The following is a 19,481-nucleotide window of genomic DNA, read 5'->3' as shown; positions in this document are numbered from 1 at the left end:
AGATAATACCAAATAAACTATGTTGAGTGCACATATTAATATATATCAAATATACCAAATGGCTTGCTGGCTGCATTTTCAATAGTGTTTATCTGTGGTCATGCAAGTTATAACTCTGAATTTTTATTAGGAAAACTAAATTGAGAATTTATAATGTTCCTGGCTTAGCTTTACCAGCTGTACTACAGCCATGGAAAATAACTCAAGAGAGTAAAAAATCTAACAGAATATAAGAGAGCAACAGACAAATTGCTTTTGCTTCATGCCTACTTGCTTTGTATCTGCCACTATAAGGTTTAGGGTCATATAAGATAATTAGTAGTTTCCCAACTTCTAATATGTCATCACTACAGAAAACTGGTATGTGAATTTTTAAGTTATCTCATATAAAATAAGAATAATGATTCTTTAATACAATTGGTCAACAAGTACATGAAAAAATGTTCAACATTTTTGAACATAGCAATTAGAGAAATGCAAATTAAAACTACACTGAGATTTCATCTCATTCCGGTCAGAATGGCAGTTATCAAGAATACAAGCAACAATAAATATTGGCGAGGGTGTGGAGAAAAATACACTCATACATTGCTGGTGGGATTGCAAATTGGTGCAGTCCTCTGGAAGGCATTATGGAAATTCCTCAGAAAACTTGGAATGGAACCACCACTTGAACCAGTTATCCCATTCCTCTGTTTATACCCAAAAGATTTAAAATCAGCATACTATAGTGATGCATCCACAACCTTATAGACTGGAATATAGTTCTTCATGGAATGTAGATACATTTGATTTATCTTGAATTTATGGAATTTTGGGTTACAAATACACAGAAGAAAAATAGCAGCTACTTCCATGTTAAGTGAAATTGCTTTCCCAGTCAAAAGTCATCATGTTAGTCAACTTTCTGCCTTTTTCCACAAACCCACAGTGCTGGGGACTCGAACCCAGGCCTCCAGCATGAGAGGCAGGCACTCTTTGAGGTGGGCTATATGGCCTGCACTAACTTTCTGCCTTTTTGACAAAATACCTGAGATAATCAACTTAAATAGGAAAGAGAGATTTTGGCTTGTGGTTTTAGAGGTTTCAGTGCATGGTCAATTGGCCCCATTGCTTTGGGGCCTGTAGCAACGTGGGCAGGGAGCCTGTGCTGGAGCAAAGTTGCTCACTTCATGACAGCAAGTATGCAAAGAGAGATAAGAAGAGTTGGAAGGGCCCCAATATCCCATTTTAAGGTCATGCCCTCTGTGACCTAACTTTATTTCACCAGGTCCTACCTCCTAAAGTTTCCATCACCTCCAAATAGCACCATTGTTGACAGCCATGCTTTTAACACATAAGCCTTTAGGAACACTTCAGATCTAGATGGTAGCAGATGACTGATTGATAGTTTAGTTTTTCTTTTTAGGAGATATCGTATCATCTGGTAGTAATAATACTGCAACGATTGGCTATACACTTTTAACTACTACTATGTAAGTATGAGCCACATTTTATAAGTGAGAGAACTGAAGATTTTGGATATTAAGTGACTTTCCAGAGGTCACAGAGTTGGTATTAAGTGGTGAAGATCAGATTCATTGACAACAATTTAAAAAAATACAAGCCAACATATGTTGAGCACTTAATTATAAATCAGACACTATACTAAATGTTTTATATTTAGCTTCACTATGAGGGAGGCATGATTATCATTTCCATTTTACATATATGGAAAAGGAATCATAGAGTAGTTAAATAGTATACCATGGGTTCATGGCTAGTTCATGGGAGAGCCAGAAGACCCTTTCTCTTATATCACCTACAATTAGACTTGAAATATGGGCAGCATTGGTAATGTCTTTTTCCAAATATACATTCATGGCTTAAGATATGTGTTTTCAGTAGTACATTTAAATTTTTTTTTTACCCACTTGCAGAATAAGTAAATTTTAGATTATTTCTCTAACATTCTAATTTTGGACATATACTTGTTTTTAAAGATAATCATAAGATGTACCTTTAAGTGGGAACTACAGTTTGCTTTGTGCATAGCAAATCCAATGGGTACCCAAATCAGGGGAATATTCTATTGTGTTTCATTGTCATCAATGAAATTGTCTTATAATTTCCCTAATAGTTATGTGTAATTGACTAACTTTAGCTTACATTTTTCCATTGTATGTGTTGCATGTTTTTTCTTTTAAACTTTAAGCATAGCAATAGTGCTTTAGTTTTTTGATCATGGGCATCTTGGGAAGTCATTTATTTATAGTTTTAAAGTCTTCCCTTTGGCCAATGTAGAGCAGAACTAGATTGTAATAAATAACAATTTTATATTATGATTACTTACTGGAGCACCATTTATAAAGTATGGCTTCCAGAAAGAGAATTTAACATAATTTAATTTTTAAAAGGGCTATTTTTTCCTTCAACTTGTATTTTTAGTTACAGTATAGGTAATGTATAGATGCTTTCTGTATTTATTTTTCTCCTTCTAACTGTTTCCATGTTCCAGGAGGAAGATGTTGTGACCTTGTAAATGGAACATGCTTATTGTTTAAATGAAATTAAAAGTTTTGAAATTATCTGAAGGTTTTTTTTTTTTTTTGAAAACATTAGGTGATAAAGAATCAAAACTAAAGAGTAAATTTGGCTAAATTCAGTTCAGTACATTCAGGTATTGCGTATGGTGACATGAGAGTTATAATGTTGACAAAAACTTGATACCTATATTCCTGGAACTTGTAAACTGTTAAATGAGCCCAATAAGTACATAAATAACTATAATGCAAAGCAGGCTATAGGAGCTATGGTATAGTTATCAACAAAGTGTAGTGACAAATCAGGGTACAAGATTATTCTCTTCCAGTGGAAAGAGCTGGGAAATCCTCATGGAGTAGGTAGGATTTGAGTAAAGCTTAATTTATTGCTTTCATTCATTCTAGACTGTCTGAAGATTGATGTCTATTTCCTTGAGCTCTTTAATTTTGTTACCAATTTGGATAAGCATGGCACAAATCCAGCAGGGAGGTCCAGATGAAAATGAAAAGACTACAGCTCTGAAAGGTACATAATTAATTTGCTTTCTTAGGAAATTTTTATTATGCCTAGAAAAGGTGTAGGAATGTTTAGGTGACCTTTCATTCATTTCAATTTTAAAACAAGATTATCAGTACCTAGGCTGTTTGCAGTTATTTGCGTCACTCACAAGAACTCTCATAGTATCTGAGATGTAGTACATACTCAGTGATTTTTGCAGCTATAAGAAGTCTTAATGTTCTTCTTGCTCAAGGTCATGCATATAGTGTTATAACTAACACTGTAAGTCTTATGAATCAAGACTGATTCCCTTACCATATTGGGTTAGGATAATGATCTGACTATTCCAGTATTTTGTGTTTGTGACATTGGCACTAGGGATATTTTATGGGAGACCCTCCATGTTAATACTTCAGAAGGAATCTGCCTTAGACATTGTTAGGGAATTTGAGTTCTAGACTCTTTTTTTTTTCCATAATCTGTTGTCTAATATACTTTTACTCCTAAAAGAAATATCCATTCTTTATTATCAAATATTTCAGTGTCTATAACTTGTCCATCATCAGATTATCTAATTAACCTGTATAAGTTTTCAAGGATTTTCTCAATGTTTAGATGCCAACTATTTTTTAAGTCTGCTTTCTGCTTCTATGATAGAAAGAATAAATATTTTATAATAAACAGAAACTTATTGTCTCAGTTCTAAAGACTGGGAAGTCTAATATCAAGGTGCTTGCATCCGTCAAGAGCCTTTTTGCTGTGTTATCCTGTGGAGGAAGAACCAAGAGGCAAAACAGCAGTAGCCCTATATGTAAGGGTGGACCCTTTATGACCCAGTCACCTTTTAAAGGTCCCACATCTAAATACTGTTAAAATGGCCACTAAAAACTATGTGATCTGTCAAATGATAGGATTCCCTTTTATTTGATTTAGTGTAGAATCTATCTGTTCCTCAAGTGTTCCAAGATATGTTTTTATAGCAGATGCTCCAGCTAGATATGTTTCATATAGAAATGACTATAGGCTCCTTCTCTGAATCCTTGGCTGCTGTCGCTACCTGAATATTCTCAAGTGGATAATAAAAATACCTCAAGAATTTTTCTGATTACCTTGTTTTATCTCTTATTATGAAACCTCAAGCAGATACAAGATGAAGCAACCAGTTTGTTGGCTCAATTTATGTCATCTTTACTCTGGGTTTAGATGTAATGATCCATTGATGGGATAATATAACTAGCTCTTACCCACAAAAGTGGAAAATGATTAAGATGGTTGCTCTCTTTAGCTTTTCTAGACAAATTCTCCTCACAAATGTGAGAGATGATGATGGGCTTTGGATTAAGTTGGTAACAGGGAATGATGAAGAAGTGATGGATTCTGAAAATGTTTTGGAGAAAGAGATTACATTATTAGATGATATATTAGACATGAGATATGTGAGAAAAGCTAAGATCACTCTGAATGTTCTTATCTGAAATAACTCAGTGATAGGAGCCATTAATTAGACTGAGAAAACAGAGAAAACAAATTGGGAGGTGGCAGCAGTAAATAGCAAGAGTAAGGTTTTGAATGTGTGAATGTTAGATCGCAGTTAAACATCAAAAGTGGAGAAGCTGATTTGGGGACTTTGGGGAGAGTTTAGGCTAGAGATAAAATTTGGGGAAATCATTAAGTGAGAAATAATATTTATAATTATGATCCTAATTGAGATCACCCAAGATGTTAGTGTAGCTAAAAAAGAGGTCTGCCCTCTCTCTCACCCTGCACAAAACTCAAAATGGACCAAGGACCTAGGAATTAGATCAGAGACCTTGCACCTAATAGAATAAAAAGTAGGTCCAAATCTTCATCATATCAGCTTATTACCAGACTTCCTTAACATGATTCCCAAAGCACTAGAAATAAAAGCAGGAATCAATAATTGGGATAGATTTGAACAAAAAAGCTTTTTCTCAGCAAAGGAAACAGTCAACAATGTGAAAAGAGAGCCTACATAGAAAATCTTTTCCACATACACTCAGACAGAACACTCATCTCCAAAGTTTATAAAGAACTTAAAGAACTTTACACCCAAACTACAAAGAGCCCAATCAATAAATGGGCTAAGGAAATTAGCAAACACTCCACAGAAGATCTACAAGCAGTCCACAGATATATGAAAAAATGTTCAACATCTCTAGTAATAAGAGAAATGCAAATCAAAACTACCCTAAGATTTTATCTCACTCCAATTAGAATGGCGATTATCAAGAATACAAGCAACAATAGGTGTTGGGCAAGGATGTAGGGGAAAAGGTACACTCATACATTGCTGGTGGGGCTGCAAATTAGTGCAGCCACTCTGGAAAGCAGTGTGGAGATTCCTTAGAAAACTTGGAATTTAACCCAGCTATCCCACTCCTTGGACTCTAACCAAAGGATTTAAAATCAGCATACTACAGTATGCTGATGCAGCCACATCAATGTTCATAGCTGTTCAATTCACAATAGCTAGATTGTGGAACCAGCCTAGATGTCCTTCAATAGATGAATGGATAAAGAAACTGTGGTATATATACATAATGGAATATTATTCAGCCATAAGGAAGAATAAAATTATGGCATTTGCTGGTAAATGGATGGAACTGGAGAATATCATGCCAAGTGAAATAAGCCAATCCCATAAAACCAAAGACCAAATGATTTCTCTGATAAGTGGATGATGATACATAATGGGGGAAGTGGGTAAGGCAAGAAGGAAGGCTGAATTACACACAGGAAAATGAGCAGTGGGGAGGGGGCGGGATGAAGGAAAGATAATAGAATGAGACAAACATCATTACCTTATGTACATGTATGATTACACAAACGATGTGACTCTACTTCGTGTACAATCAGAGAAATGAAAGTTGTGCCCCATTTGTATATAACGAATCAAAAAAAAAAAAAAAAGAGGTCTGAAGATTAAGCTGTGGTCACCTTGACCTTTAGTCAGGAAGATGAGGAGGAACCAACAACACAGGCTGAAAAGGAATTTCTAGTGAAGTGACGAACCAAGAGTAAGAGAAATCCTGAATGCCAAAGTATAAAAAAGGAGTAATTAATTAAGTTATATGCTGATGATGGATCAGATTAAATGAGGACTGAGAATTTACTTTTGGATTTGACAATGTGAGGGTCATTTATGACCTTTATAAACAGTTGTTTCAGTGAATTGATGGAATTAGAGCCTGACTAGAGAATTTTAGTAAGAATGAAAGGAAATTGAAGGCAGCTATAGACAACTCTATAGAGGGTTTCATTTCATACCTGTATGCTGTTGTTCAATCCAGCATATGTGGAATAAGGGATAATTTAGGAGCAGTGACAAGGAATGTTAGTGAAAGTTTTCACCTAAATAGATATGTTGTTTTCCACCTAGATAGATTTTGTGCATATTCAGCCTTATAATCATAATCAATAAGAAAATTTGATTTCCCAAGTTGTGGTTCTGATTGGTACTCCCACAAACATTGTTTGAGGTCAGAATGATTTGGGGAATTTTAGAGGTAATACACTGATGTTAAAAGAGTATAAATAGACTCTAGAGATATAACTATCTGTATTTAAGTGCAGATCTTTCCTCTTACAATAGGGCAAGTTGTTTAATTTCTTTGAATATTTATCTTCTTTTGTGCAATAGGAATAATAATCCTTAGTACACATGGTATTATAAGAATGAATGGAGTCAAATTGAAAATACAATTGGTTCTTGAACAACATGGGTTAGAATTGCATGGGTATACTTAACATGGATTTGTTTTTGAGATATAAAGGTATTTGAAAAATTTTTCAAATGAACTGTGTATCTACAAATACCAAAAAAATTAAGAAAAAAATATGTATGTCATGATCACTTAGACTACATGTAGATAGTAGTCTGTTTTATCATTTACTAGTGTAACATATGCATACACACACTATACCTGGCATCAGTTATAGGGAAGAAAAATGTAAACAAATATAGAGTATTAAAACATAACTACATAAAATTAACTGTAGTCCATAGTGTACTGCTGTATTAATTTTGTAGCCATATTCTGTTTCTTGAAGTAAGCTCAAGTGTGTATCTACATAAAACTCCTTGTGGCTTTAATGATCTCTGTGTGAGTAGTTAGTCTCTGGTTAATTGCAAGAGGTAATAAATAGTTAAAAGATCTCTCTCTCAGTTCTTGAGCATTTTTCACCATATAATAAACATGGTATATGTTAATGCATATAGCGCACACAAAATGCATGTCAGCACTGCCTGCCAAGCCCAGCACCATGGACAGCAGCACAGGGAGTGGTGGCCCTGGTAGCCTTCCCTAAGCAGTGCCTACATTTGGGGATATGAAGGTCATTGCAAAGTTTGAGGGATAGTAAAATGATTCAGTGCAAGAAAGAGATATGGTTTAATCAAATAAGAATAGCACCAAGGAAGATGTATTTGTATACCAGTCTACCATGAAGAATAACTCTAGGAAATACCTTTACTATGTAGTTGACAAAGAAATGGGTAGTTTAATGTTGTTGAAGAAACAAGGGTGCTGAGACAGCAAAGGTTGCATGCTCTGGTGGAGTTCCAGTTCAAGGCAGTAAAGAAGCAGCAGACTGTAACCATTATAGACACATCACAGGAGTCCTCCACATAACTACCAGTGGTTCTACCTGGCAAGAACAACTTAGAGGAGGGAAATTTTATTTTGGGCTCACAATTTAGAGTCTCAGTTCATGGTTGACTGACTCCATTATTCTGGGCTAAGGCAAGGCAGAGTGTAAGGGCATGGCAGAGGAAAACTGTCAGCTCATGGCAACCAGAAAGCAGACAGAGAGTGTGGGAACAGGGGAGGGACCGTGGACAGATATAGTCTAGACCATGCCCCCAGTTACTTACTTCCTCTAGCCACACTCTGCCTAACTACAATTACCACCCAGCAGTCCATTCAGATTATTAATCCATCAAGTAGATTAATGCAGTGATGATGTCACAGCTCTCACTCTAATCATTTAACCTGTGAACATTCCTGTATTGCTTCACACATAATCTTTTCATGGAACAGTAAAGACACAAGCCATAACAATCACTGTGACAAAATACCCAAGAAAATCAATTTAGAGGAGGAAAGATTTATTTGTTTTTTAGTTTCAGAGGTTTCCAGTCCATGGTCACCTGGCTCCATTGATTTTGGGTCTGTGGTGAGGTAGTGCATCATAATGGGGAGCACATAGTAGAGCATGGTTACTCACCTCATGATGGACAGGAAGGATAGACTGAGAGGAAGAATCTGACTAGGTGTAATCACTAAGGACTTTCCCCCAGGACTCTACTCCCTTTAACTTCTGTTATTTCCACCACTTCCCAGTAGTCCATTCATCTTTGAATCTGTCAATGGATTAGTCTGTTGTTGAGCTTAGGGTGTTCATGATCCTTTTCCAAAGGCCTACCTCTGAACATTAATACATTTGGGAACCAAGCCATATGAGTCTTTGGGGAACATTCCAGATCCAGACTGTAGCAATCAGTGAGACATACTGTGTAGGTAATTAATTCTGCAGGGGCCTTCCTCACCAAAGACAGCCTATAGAGGACAGTAATAAAGAGGATAAGGAAAACCAAGGAGGTGACACTCAGGGTCAGTAGCCACCTTGCTATTTGTACTGCCACAGATTCAGTTACCAATGCAGACAACCCTAAACCACAAAAAATTTTTTTTCTTAGGTAGAAAACCCTAAACCACCAGATAGTAAAAAGAAAAAAGCAGTCAGTCTACCAGCTGAAAATTTGTCCACTCCTCAGGCTAAGCATGGAAGGACTGAATAAATAGCAGTTTACCATCTTTACTATCATCTGCTCATAAGAAGAACGTGATTGCAGCAAAAAAAAAAAAAAAGGACAAAAGATTGGAGCTGAAGACTGCAAGTACTTTCTTTTTGCTCATTGACCAGATAACTTGGACTATCTGCAATATCTATTCAGCATAGAATTTTTATTATTTTGGTTTCTTTTTGGAATTACAAATGCATATTTAAAACCTGTTTTTTCCTCAGTATAGTGTTGAAGGTTTTATTTATTTTTATTAGAGCATTATAATTATACATAGTAACTGGGTTAATTTTGACAAAATCATATATGTAAGGAATTTGATTTCATTCCCTACCTCCTTTCCTCCCCTCCTCCCCTTGTTCTCACTCTTCTGATCTTCCTTTTGCTCCTTTATGTATTTATTTATTTACTTGTTTTTGATTGTTTTTTCTACATATAAAGGTGAAATTTCCTTCAGTACATTTATATATGCATATAAAATGATTTTGTTAAATTCATTTCATATTTCCTTCCTGTTTTATTTAGTTAATTTGTCACTGTGACCAAAAAACCTGACGAGAACAATTAGAGAAGGAAAAATTTATTGGGACCCCAGGGTTTCTGAGGTCTCAGTCAATAGACTGCCGATTCTGTTGCTCTGGTACTGAGGTGATGCAGAACATCGTGATGGAAAGGTGTGGATGAGGCAAGCAGCTCAGGATATGACAATCAGGAAGCAGAGAGAGACTAAGCTCAGCTCTCTAGGTACAAAATATGTACCCCAAAGGCATGTCCACAGCAACTCATCTCCTCTAGCCACACCCTACCTGCCTACATTAACACCCATTTAATCCACTCAAGTGGATCAATGCACTGATTCATTTAAGACTCTCATAGCCCAGTGACTTCACTTCTAAACTATCTTGCATTGTCTCACACATTAACTTTTGGGGGACACCTCACATCTGAACCATAACACCCCTCCCTTTCACTTTGTTTTGTAGCTGGTCAAAATGAGATATTTAAGAACATCATTTTTAATTTGTAATAAAGGTATAGTTTGATTTTTAAAAGAGAACAAACTGCAAGCTCCTATTAATAGAAGTGTTAAATAATAATAATAATGGTAATAATGAAAGGTATGCTTGGAGTTTTGACTGTGTTGACAGGTCAGTGCCCCTAATCCCTGTGTTTTTCAATCAACAGCTATATTAGAAAATAAAAATGGTAATTGCATAGTAAAGTCTTCTTCAGAAAAAAATTGGAATATTGAATAAAACTCTATTCCTAGAATAGGAAGGATATTTTTTTCTTGAGTTTCTTCCGAAGTGGGCTATGATGCATAAAACAATGAGCTGATGATAATCACCGACTACTGTTCTTTGTTTTAAGTTTACATGGCAAGAATGCATACTTGAAGGTTACATTTTTTCTTGAATGGAAGGTGCTTCAAATAATGGCATAAGTGGTAGAAAAATATCATCAGATAATTTCAGTGGGCAGGAAAAAGGCAGGTAGTACTCAGGATAAGCAGAGTTAAGGCAGTGCATTCTGGAAGAAAGTAGTTTAAACTAGTTTACTTTGATAATGGAGATAATGCAAATGGTGAAGATGATGATAGTTATCTTTAAATGAAGGCATACATCAGGTAATTCTGGCATCTCTTTTGGACATGGCAGTAAGACTTATGGACATAGCTTTATAAGGAATTCTACTTCTTAAACATATTTTTTCCTTTGCAAGTTTTATAGGGTTTTAGTTTGTCTACTTACTGATTTATTAAATCTTTCCTGGATTTTTGGAAAGATGTTCTATAACTAGTTTTCCTTGTTCATGTGGATTTGTCTTTATTTACTTTTTATCTTCACACTTACCTCTAGAATGCCTGCACTTTGCCACAGTGCTTTTGTTAAAATTTCTGGATATTAGCTGGGCTGGTGGTGCACACCTATAATCCCAGTGGCTTGGGAGGCTAAGGCAGGAGGATTGCAAGTCAGTCTCAAAGCCAGCCTCAGCAACTTGATGAGGCCCTAAACAACTTGAGACCCTGTCTCTCAATAAGATATAAAAAAGGACTGGGAATGTGGCTTAGTGGTAAAACACCCCTGGGTTCAATCCCTGGTACCAAAAAAAAAAAAAAAAAAAAAAAAAAAAATTTCTGGATATTAATGTTACCTTGTCAACATTATTTGTGATAGTCTTGATTGTATATTACCTCCCCTGCCCTTCGGGGAAGAGTTTATTTCTCAGCCTCATTGATGAATGTTTTAGACAAGTAAATTGCTTTTGTCAGTGATTTGTTAGTTGATGTTAAGCAGTGAATTGTTAGTGGACATGCAGGAAGCAGAGCTTGCTGTAGTTTAATCTATTTTCCAAGGGTCATGTTTTAAAGGCTTAGTCTTTAACTTGGCACTATTGGAGGGTGGTAGAAATACTTAAGAGGTGGGACCCAGGGGAGGTTTGAGGTCATTGGGGTTGTGTCCCAAAAGAGACTGTGAATCACAAGTTCCTCTTTTGTTTCTTTGCTTCCTGAACTCCAAGAGATCAGCAGCCTCCTCCACCTTGCCTTCCCACCATGATGTACTGGGCATCTGCAGGCTCAGAAGTAGTGGGGTCCAACCAATTATGAACTAAAATCTCCAAACCTGAAGCTAACATAAACCTTTCCTTTTTTTGAGTTTATTATCTCAGGTATTTTTTTATATAAAGGAAAAGCTGACTACTGCAGAGTCTTACATTGTGCTGTGATATGACTTGTTAACTGTTGAGCTCTTGTTGTTTTACATGAGTAGAACATACTCAAGGTTGACATAAAGTCTAAAGAGGTAAGAAACATATTGGAGCCTGCCTAAATCCAGTCTGCCCCTGGCATCCTGAAACCTAAAGTCCAGGCTTTAGGGAATTACATTGAATGATTTTCAAATATTAAGGCAATCTTGCATAGCTAGGATAAACTCTATTTGTAGATAATATATCACCCTATTTATATATTCCTGGGTTCTTTGACTAAAGTTTTATTGAGGATTTTTGTATCTATATGAGGTATGTTATCCTATAATTTTCTTATAAACTTTGTGTTTGGGTTTGATATTTAGCTTTTTAAAGTGAGTTGGTGTTTCTTGTTCTCTTTTCTCTAAAAGTTTATGTAGGAATAATATTTCTTCATATTTTAACTGTTGGGTAAAATTCATCAGTGAAAGTATGTTCACCCAGAGTTTTTTCTTTCTTTTTTCTACTTAAGAGAATTTTGAGGTTTGAATATAATTTCTTTAATACATAGATATAGAACTTTTCAGGTTATTTATTTTTATGTATGTTTTGTAGTGTGGGGTATACAGGACCTTGTGAATGCTAGGCAAGCTCTCTGTCTTTGAGCTATACCCCTCCTCCCTTGAACTCCTGAGTTTTTTTCTTCTTCAAAAAATTAAAAAATTTTTAGTGGATTGTAGTTATACATAATAGTGATGTTCATTTTGACAATGATAAATGCATATAACATAGGTTTCTCTATGTCAACCCCAACTAGTGTCCTCTTTCCTCTCCCTGATCTCCTTCCTTTGCTCTATTTGTGTTCCCTCTGTTTATTTTTTTAAATTGGTACATTATAGTTGTTTTTTTCCAGGGTGAAAGGTACAGATCTAGTTTCATTTTTCTACATATGGCTATTCAGTTTTCCCAACACCATTTGTTAAAAAACTTTTCTCTAACTTATGTTTTTGTCAACTTTGTTAAGGATTGATGACTGTATTTATGTGGATTTGTCTCTGTCTTCTATCCTATTCCATTGGTCTTCATATCTGTTTTTATGCCAAAACAATACTGTTTTTATGCCTGTAGGCCTGGATTATAATTTGAGATCAGGTATTGTGAGGCTTCCATTTTGCTGTTGTTGCTCAGGATTTCATTGACTATTCTGGGTCTTTTATTATTTCATACAAATTTTAGAACCAGAATGTTATTGGTATTTTTATGGAAATTGCCTTGAATCTGTAGATTGCTTTTGGGAATGTGACCATTTTGACAGTATTTTTTAACCTTTTCAAGAATATGGGAAAATTTTCCATCTTCTAAGGTCTGGTTTTAGTTCTTTTTTCAGTGTTTTATAATTTTAATTGTAGAGCTTTTTCCGTCTTAGTTAGATTTATTTCCAAGTATTTAATTTTTTTGGTCTATTGTGAATGGAATAGTATTTTTGTTGTCTTTCCCAGAAGATTCATCATCGGAATATAGGAGGTCTGTTGATTTTCATGTGTTGATCTCTTATCCTGCTGCTGACTTTGTTTATCAGCTCTAGGAGTTATTTTTTTTTTTTTCTCCTCTGCTAAGTATAGGATCATGTCCTCAGCAAACAGAGAGTTTGATTTCTTCTTTTCCTGTTTGTATCCTTTTTATTTCTTTCTTCCTAATTGCTGTGGCTGAAGATTCGAGAACTATTTGAGTAGGAGAGGTGAGAGTGAACATTCTTGTATTCCTGATTTTAGAGGAAACCTTCTAATTTTTCTCTTTTGGTATGATGTTCATACTTCGTCACATATAACTTTTTGGTATTCAGTTACATTCCTTCTATACCTAGTTTCTTGTATGTTTTTAGGACAAATAGGTGCTGGATTTTTTCAAAGGCTCTTTCTGCATCTATTGAGATGATCATATGATTTTATGCCTTGATTCTATTTATGTGATGAATTCTGTTTATTTATGTATATTTATTGTACTAACCTTGCATTCCTGGAATTTACTTACTAGATCTTGGTGTATAATCTTCTTAATCTGTTTTTGGATGCAGTTTGCTAATATTTTATTAAGGATTTTTGCATCTGCGTTCATCAGAGGTATTGATCAGTAGTTTTCTTTCTTTGGCATGTCTGTCTGGTTTTTATATCAGGCTGATACTGGTTTTGTAGAATGAGTTTGGAAGTGTTCCCTTTTAAATTGTTTGGTTCTGATTTCTCACTTTTAAAAATGTATTGCTGGTATTATTTGCTGATATTTTCTTGAAATTTTTATATCCAGGTTAGTGAGAGATATCTGCAGTTTTCTCTTTTTATACTGGTTTCATCTAGGATTGTTAGGATACTACAGGTATCCTAACATGAATTAGGAATCTTTTTTTTTTTTTTTTCAACGATATTGTATGGAATTGATGCTAGCTTATTTTAAAATGTTAGGTAGATTTCTCCAGTTAAACTACCTAGAAAAACATTTTGGAAGATTTTAATTACAAGCTTATTTTCTTTACTTGTTAATGTCTTAATATTGCCTACTTCATATTGGGCAAATTTGATAATTTGTGGGTTGTGTATATGGAATATTTCATCTAATGCATTGAGTTTATGTGTGTAAAGTTGTTTTTGGTACCATTTCCTTTCTTTTCTTTAAAATGACTACAGAGTCTGTAGTGATCCATTTTGTTTACCATCACCTATCAAAGAGTTTTGTTTTTGCTTTTGTTTTGGTACTTGGAATTGAACTTGGGTACTCTACCACTGAACTGCATTACCAGCCCTTTTTATTTGAGTTTTGAAGCAGGATCTTGCTAAGTTACCTAGGCTGAACTTGAACTTGTGATCTTCCTTAACCTCCTGAGTAGCCTGAGTTACATGCATGTGCCACCATGCCTTGTCCCAAAGAAATTTAACATTGAGAAATAAATCTTTTTTTAAAAAATACTGTATTTTTTCTTTCTTTCATTTTTTGTGTGACATTATTCTATTTGAGTAGATCCACATTTCTATCTAATATAATTTTCTTATGCCTGAAGAAATTTCTTACCATTTATTCTTGTACAGGCTTTGTTGGAATACATTTTCTTAGCTTTACATGTGTCCAAATATCTTTATTTCTCCTTTACTTGAAAGGTGATTTTGATTGGTATAGAATTGCAGATTGATAGACTTTATTTTATTATTATTATTATTTTTAAATTAAAAGTTGTTGCTCTGTTGTCTTCTTGTTGGCATAACTTCACAGGAGCAGTCTGTTATTCTTATCTTTACTTCTATGGTATATGTGATAATATTTTTTCTATCTGCCTCTAGATTTTGTCTTTATCACTTGTTTTCAGAAATTTACTTACTATGTACATTTGAATCATTTTCTAAATATTAATTCCACTTCAATTTGTGATTTTCAGTGTTTATGTGTTTATATTTGCAAAGTTTGTCATCTATTAAGAAACTTTTTTCCACAGTTCTCTCCAACTTTTTTTTTTTTTAATCTTGGATCCCACTTGTAATACTTTAGACTGCTTGACCTTGCCCTATAGATAAATGATACTTTCTTCCCTTTTGTTAAGTTCTTTTTCTTCTGTGTCCTTCATTTTATATAATTCTGTTATTTGATCTCAGAATTCGTTGATCTATCATCCTTTCTTATTAATTTCCAAATAATTTTAATTATTTGGATCATAGTTTTCTATTTCTTTGTATACCTACTAATTTAATTTGGCATGGTTGCCAGACATCATACATTCTATTTGATTAGTTGCTGGATTTTGTTGTATTACTTTAAAGTATATGTTGGTGCTTGGTTTTTTAATTTTTGGTATTCTTTTAAAGGGTGGTAGACTTTCTTCTGGCAGGCATTGATATTAGTTGTATCTATCAGTTTTGTTTCTTAGAGACTTATTATAAAATCTTTGATATGGCAGTTTAGAGTATTCTTTTCTGGGATTAATTCAGGCTACTAAAGATAGAGCTGAGAGCTTTATCTGATATCTCTTATAAAGTCTTTTCATTCTGACTGTTGAATGCACAGACTATTTGTAGCTCTATGTGTACTACAGGAATCATTCAGCCTGCTTCTTTCCCTGTCCTTTCCTGTTTTTTTCTCTCCTATATGTATTGGATAAATAGGCAAAGACAGAGTAGAATCACTCTGTAGCTCTGTTCAATTGTCTCTGTATATAAACTGTTCCCTTTACTCTCATTTTCTGCACCCAAACCTAATCATCTTGGATTATGCAAAATTTGATCTGTCTTCTCACTCAGCAGGATTCTCATTCTTTGGGTTTCTACTTTCTCCTGTGTTTTCAACCTTCTCTAGGCAATAAACTAGGGCAATAAAGGGATTTAATCATTTGTTTATTTCAGTGGACACAGTTCTGCCTTTTGTACAACCTCGGAAAACTGTTCTTTCACATGTAGTATCCTAGTTATTTAAGGAGAGTAGGAAGAATATTTTATTTTAGCCGGAAGTAGGATTCCAGTAATGGTTAACTCATATAGCTGATAAGTTTTAATAAAGAAGTCAAGTGATTTTTTTTTATTATGGTAAGATACACATATATAAAATTCAACAGTTTAACCATTTTTAAGTTCTGTGGCATTACATACATTCATATTGTGCATTCATCATCATCATGCATTTTTATAGAACTGTTCTCATCTTATGAAACTGAAACTCTATCTTAAATGATAACTCCCTATTTCCCTCTCCTTCTGTCCCCTGGAAACAGTATTTTTTGTCTTTATGAGTTTGATTATTCTAGCTAGCTAATATACATGGAATCATACAATATTTGTCCTTCTGTGACACTCCACATACTGTCTTCAACATATATTAATGTTGTGTCAGAATGCCCTTCCTTTTATTCCTACTAAGTCTGAATAATACTTTATTGTATGTTTATCCATTTGTATTAGCCATGATTCTACAGAGAAACAGAACCAATTTGTGTGTGTGTGTGTGTGTGTGTGTGAAATTTATTGTAATGAATGGTTCACATAGTAATGACATGGCTGAAAATTTCCAGGGTCTGTATTTTGGAAGGAAGAGACCTGGGAGAGCTAACAGCATAGTTCCAGTCCAGTCCCAAAGTTCTGAGAGAGCTGATTGTGCAAGTTCCAGTTCAAGTGTGAAGGCAGGGGAAAACCAATGTCTCAACTCAAGGATAGTGGGACAGAGAGTGAATTTGTTCTGTTTAGACTTTCATACCATTAAATGAGGCCTGCATGTACTGGAGAGGTGATCTGCTTTATTCCATCAACTAATTCAAATATTTTATCTTTAAACATAGACACATCCAGAATAATACTTAACAAACTATCTGGGTACCCTGTGTCCCAGTTAGACTGACACATAAAATTAACCATCATTTTATTTATCTGCTGATGTATACTTGGGTTGTTTTACCTTTTGATGATAATGAATAGTACTCCTGTGAACACTTGAACACTGGTTTACAAATATCTATTTGAGTCACTACTTTCAGTTCTTTTGGGCATGAAAGAATATTTTTGTACTGCTGTTGCATTTGCTTAGTTGAGGTTTAGAATTCTAGTTGCTAAGTCACTTTAATCACCAGAGCCAAGTTTTAGAAACAGACACTTCTGTCATATCTGATGCATATTTAGGTTATATGGATTCAACTGCTATATTTTATTGGTGATTGAAGGAATTTTAGTAGATACCATTAATTATATTTGATTTTTCTGTAATTTACTGCATTTGGAACCAAATTTCAGAGTAAAGTACAACTTAACAGCATTGCTTTCTTTTAACAGAGCAAAAAAATAATTTTGACATTTCCTTTCTATTTTTCTTGTCAATTCTAATGAAATGAAAATTTTCTGTATCAGGGATTCTAGTTGCCAGTGGAAAAATTTGAGGAATGTCTTTTTTAGTTGTTCAGTTTGTCATTCAAAGAAATATTTTGAGCAAAGCAGAAAGCACATTTCTGTATTACACTGTTCTTTGTAATGGGAGAAAAAGGGAAAACAATATTATAATAATGTTGATAAGGCAAACAGTTGGTATGGTGATTTTGAGGGAGCTAAGAGTTAGGTTTTGGGAGATGTGTTTTTAATTAATCTCATTTAGTATTAAGCTATAATTTTAGATAAGTCATTTTACTTCTTGGTGCTCATTTCCTTACCTGAAAGACAGTGTTGGCAATTATACTTGTTACTATTTCATAGGTTTGTGATGATAAAATGATATAATGTATATAAAAAGGCTTTGAAATTTTAAAAGTAATAAATAGATGTAAGTGAAATACACGTAAGGCCACATTTCCTGGTTTAAGTTAGTAGAAACAGAAAATGGCTATTAGACACAACATATCTGCTCATGTATTGGACAGCTTTTGTGTATCTGATTAAAAAGATGTCTAAGTTTGGAGTTGTAGAAGATGACTGTGAAGTGAAAGGATCTGATTGTGCCCCAGAACATGAGTTCATTTGAAGAAAAGTGAGAAACTTTTATCCACTCCAAGCCAATTTTAAATTTTTATTTATATTTTAATTTTTTACAGACTGCATTTGGATTCATTGTACACAAATGGGGTATATCATTTCATTTCTATGGTTGTACACAATGTAGATTCATACCATTCGTGTAATCACACATGTACATAGGGTAACTTTGATCTTTATTTTGCAAAGACTGACATAGTTGATTTAAAAAAAAAAAGAGTTAATGGTGTTCAGAACTTTACTAATGAATGAAGAATTGTCACCATACATTTCTTTCTAAGCCCAGGGTGTATTTTATATGACATTTGTTTTTCCAGAGTTTGCAAACATATTTTTCTGTGTGTGTTGAAAATGGTATATCTTTTCTAGAGTCAAGGTTTATTGATAGAGTTCAGAGTACCAAATAATGATTTCTTTTAAATGAAGTTTACTGGCTTACCTTTGTGCTCTACAGAGAGAGACTAGAGACTGGAAGTAGGACAAAACAACTTTTTTTCTCTAGCATATTTTGATGGTGTACCAAATAGCTGGATTTGTTATATCTCTATAAGTAAGAGAAAGAAAGAATGTGTTACTTCTGAGTTACTTCTCTCTTTTTTTTTTTATTAAAATCTTTTTATTTTTACAGACTGCATCTTGATTCATTGTACATAATTGGGGTACAAGTTTTGATTTTATGGTTGTACACAATGTAGATTCACACCACTCATATAATCATACATATACATACAGTAATACTCTGTTTCATTCTGCTATCTTACTGTCCCCCATTCCCTCCCACCCCATTTTCTTCTGTACCATTCAAAGTTACTCTTGCTGTATATTAGAGTTTAAGGTCTGGTGTTGTGGTATGTCCTGTATCAATCTTCCTGCCCAGAATTGCTTTGGCTATTCTGAGTCTTTTGTTCTTCCAGATGAATTTCATGATTGCTTTTTCTGTTTCTATGAGAAATGTCATAGAGATTTGAATTGGAATTGGCGTTAAATTTGTGTAGCACCTTTGGAAGTATGGCAGTTTTGGTAATATTAATTCTGCCTATCCAAGAACATGGGAGATCTTTCCATCTTCTAAGATCTTCTTCAGTTTCTTTAATGTTCTGTAGTTTTCATTGTAGGGATCGTTCATCTCTTTGGTTAGATTGATTCCCAAGTGTTTTATTTTTTTTGAGGCTGTTGTGAATGGAGTTGTTTTCCTCATTTCCCTTTCACATGTTTTATTGCTTATGTATAAAAATGCTTTAGATTTACACATTTTGATTTTATATCCTGCTATTTTGCTGAATTCATTTATGAGGTCTAGAAGTTTTCTGGTGGAGTTTTTTGGATCCTCTAAATATAGAATCATGTCATCAGCAGTGATAGCTTGAGTTCCTCTTTTCCTATTCATATCCCTTTAATTTCTTTAGTCTGTCTAATTGCTCTGGCTTGTATTTCAAGGATGATGTTGAATAGAAGTGGTGAAAGAG

General features: G+C 34.3%; 1 protein-coding gene across 3 annotated transcripts in view; it reads left to right on the top strand.

The window, feature by feature from the left end:
* The window catches only part of Fam172a (family with sequence similarity 172 member A), a 487,402-nt gene that overhangs the window by 42,390 nt on the left and 425,531 nt on the right, over positions 1-19,481 (top strand). For 2 of the 3 annotated variants that reach the window (XM_047555171.1, XM_047555169.1), the window contains exon 2: positions 2,928-3,048. The exons of the other annotated variant lie outside the window; for it this stretch is intronic. In XM_047555171.1, coding sequence (XP_047411127.1) covers positions 2,943-3,048 — 106 coding nt within the window. In that variant the 5' untranslated portion in view covers positions 2,928-2,942. The remainder of the gene's footprint in view (positions 1-2,927; positions 3,049-19,481) is intronic. 3 annotated transcript variants of the gene reach the window in all.

The sequence above is a fragment of the Sciurus carolinensis genome, chromosome 6 (assembly GCF_902686445.1).
Source record: "Sciurus carolinensis chromosome 6, mSciCar1.2, whole genome shotgun sequence".
In the NCBI taxonomy this organism is placed as follows: Eukaryota; Metazoa; Chordata; class Mammalia; order Rodentia; family Sciuridae; genus Sciurus; species Sciurus carolinensis.
Note: the sequence above shows the minus strand (reverse complement) of the source record. Positions and strands in the feature narration are given on the sequence as shown.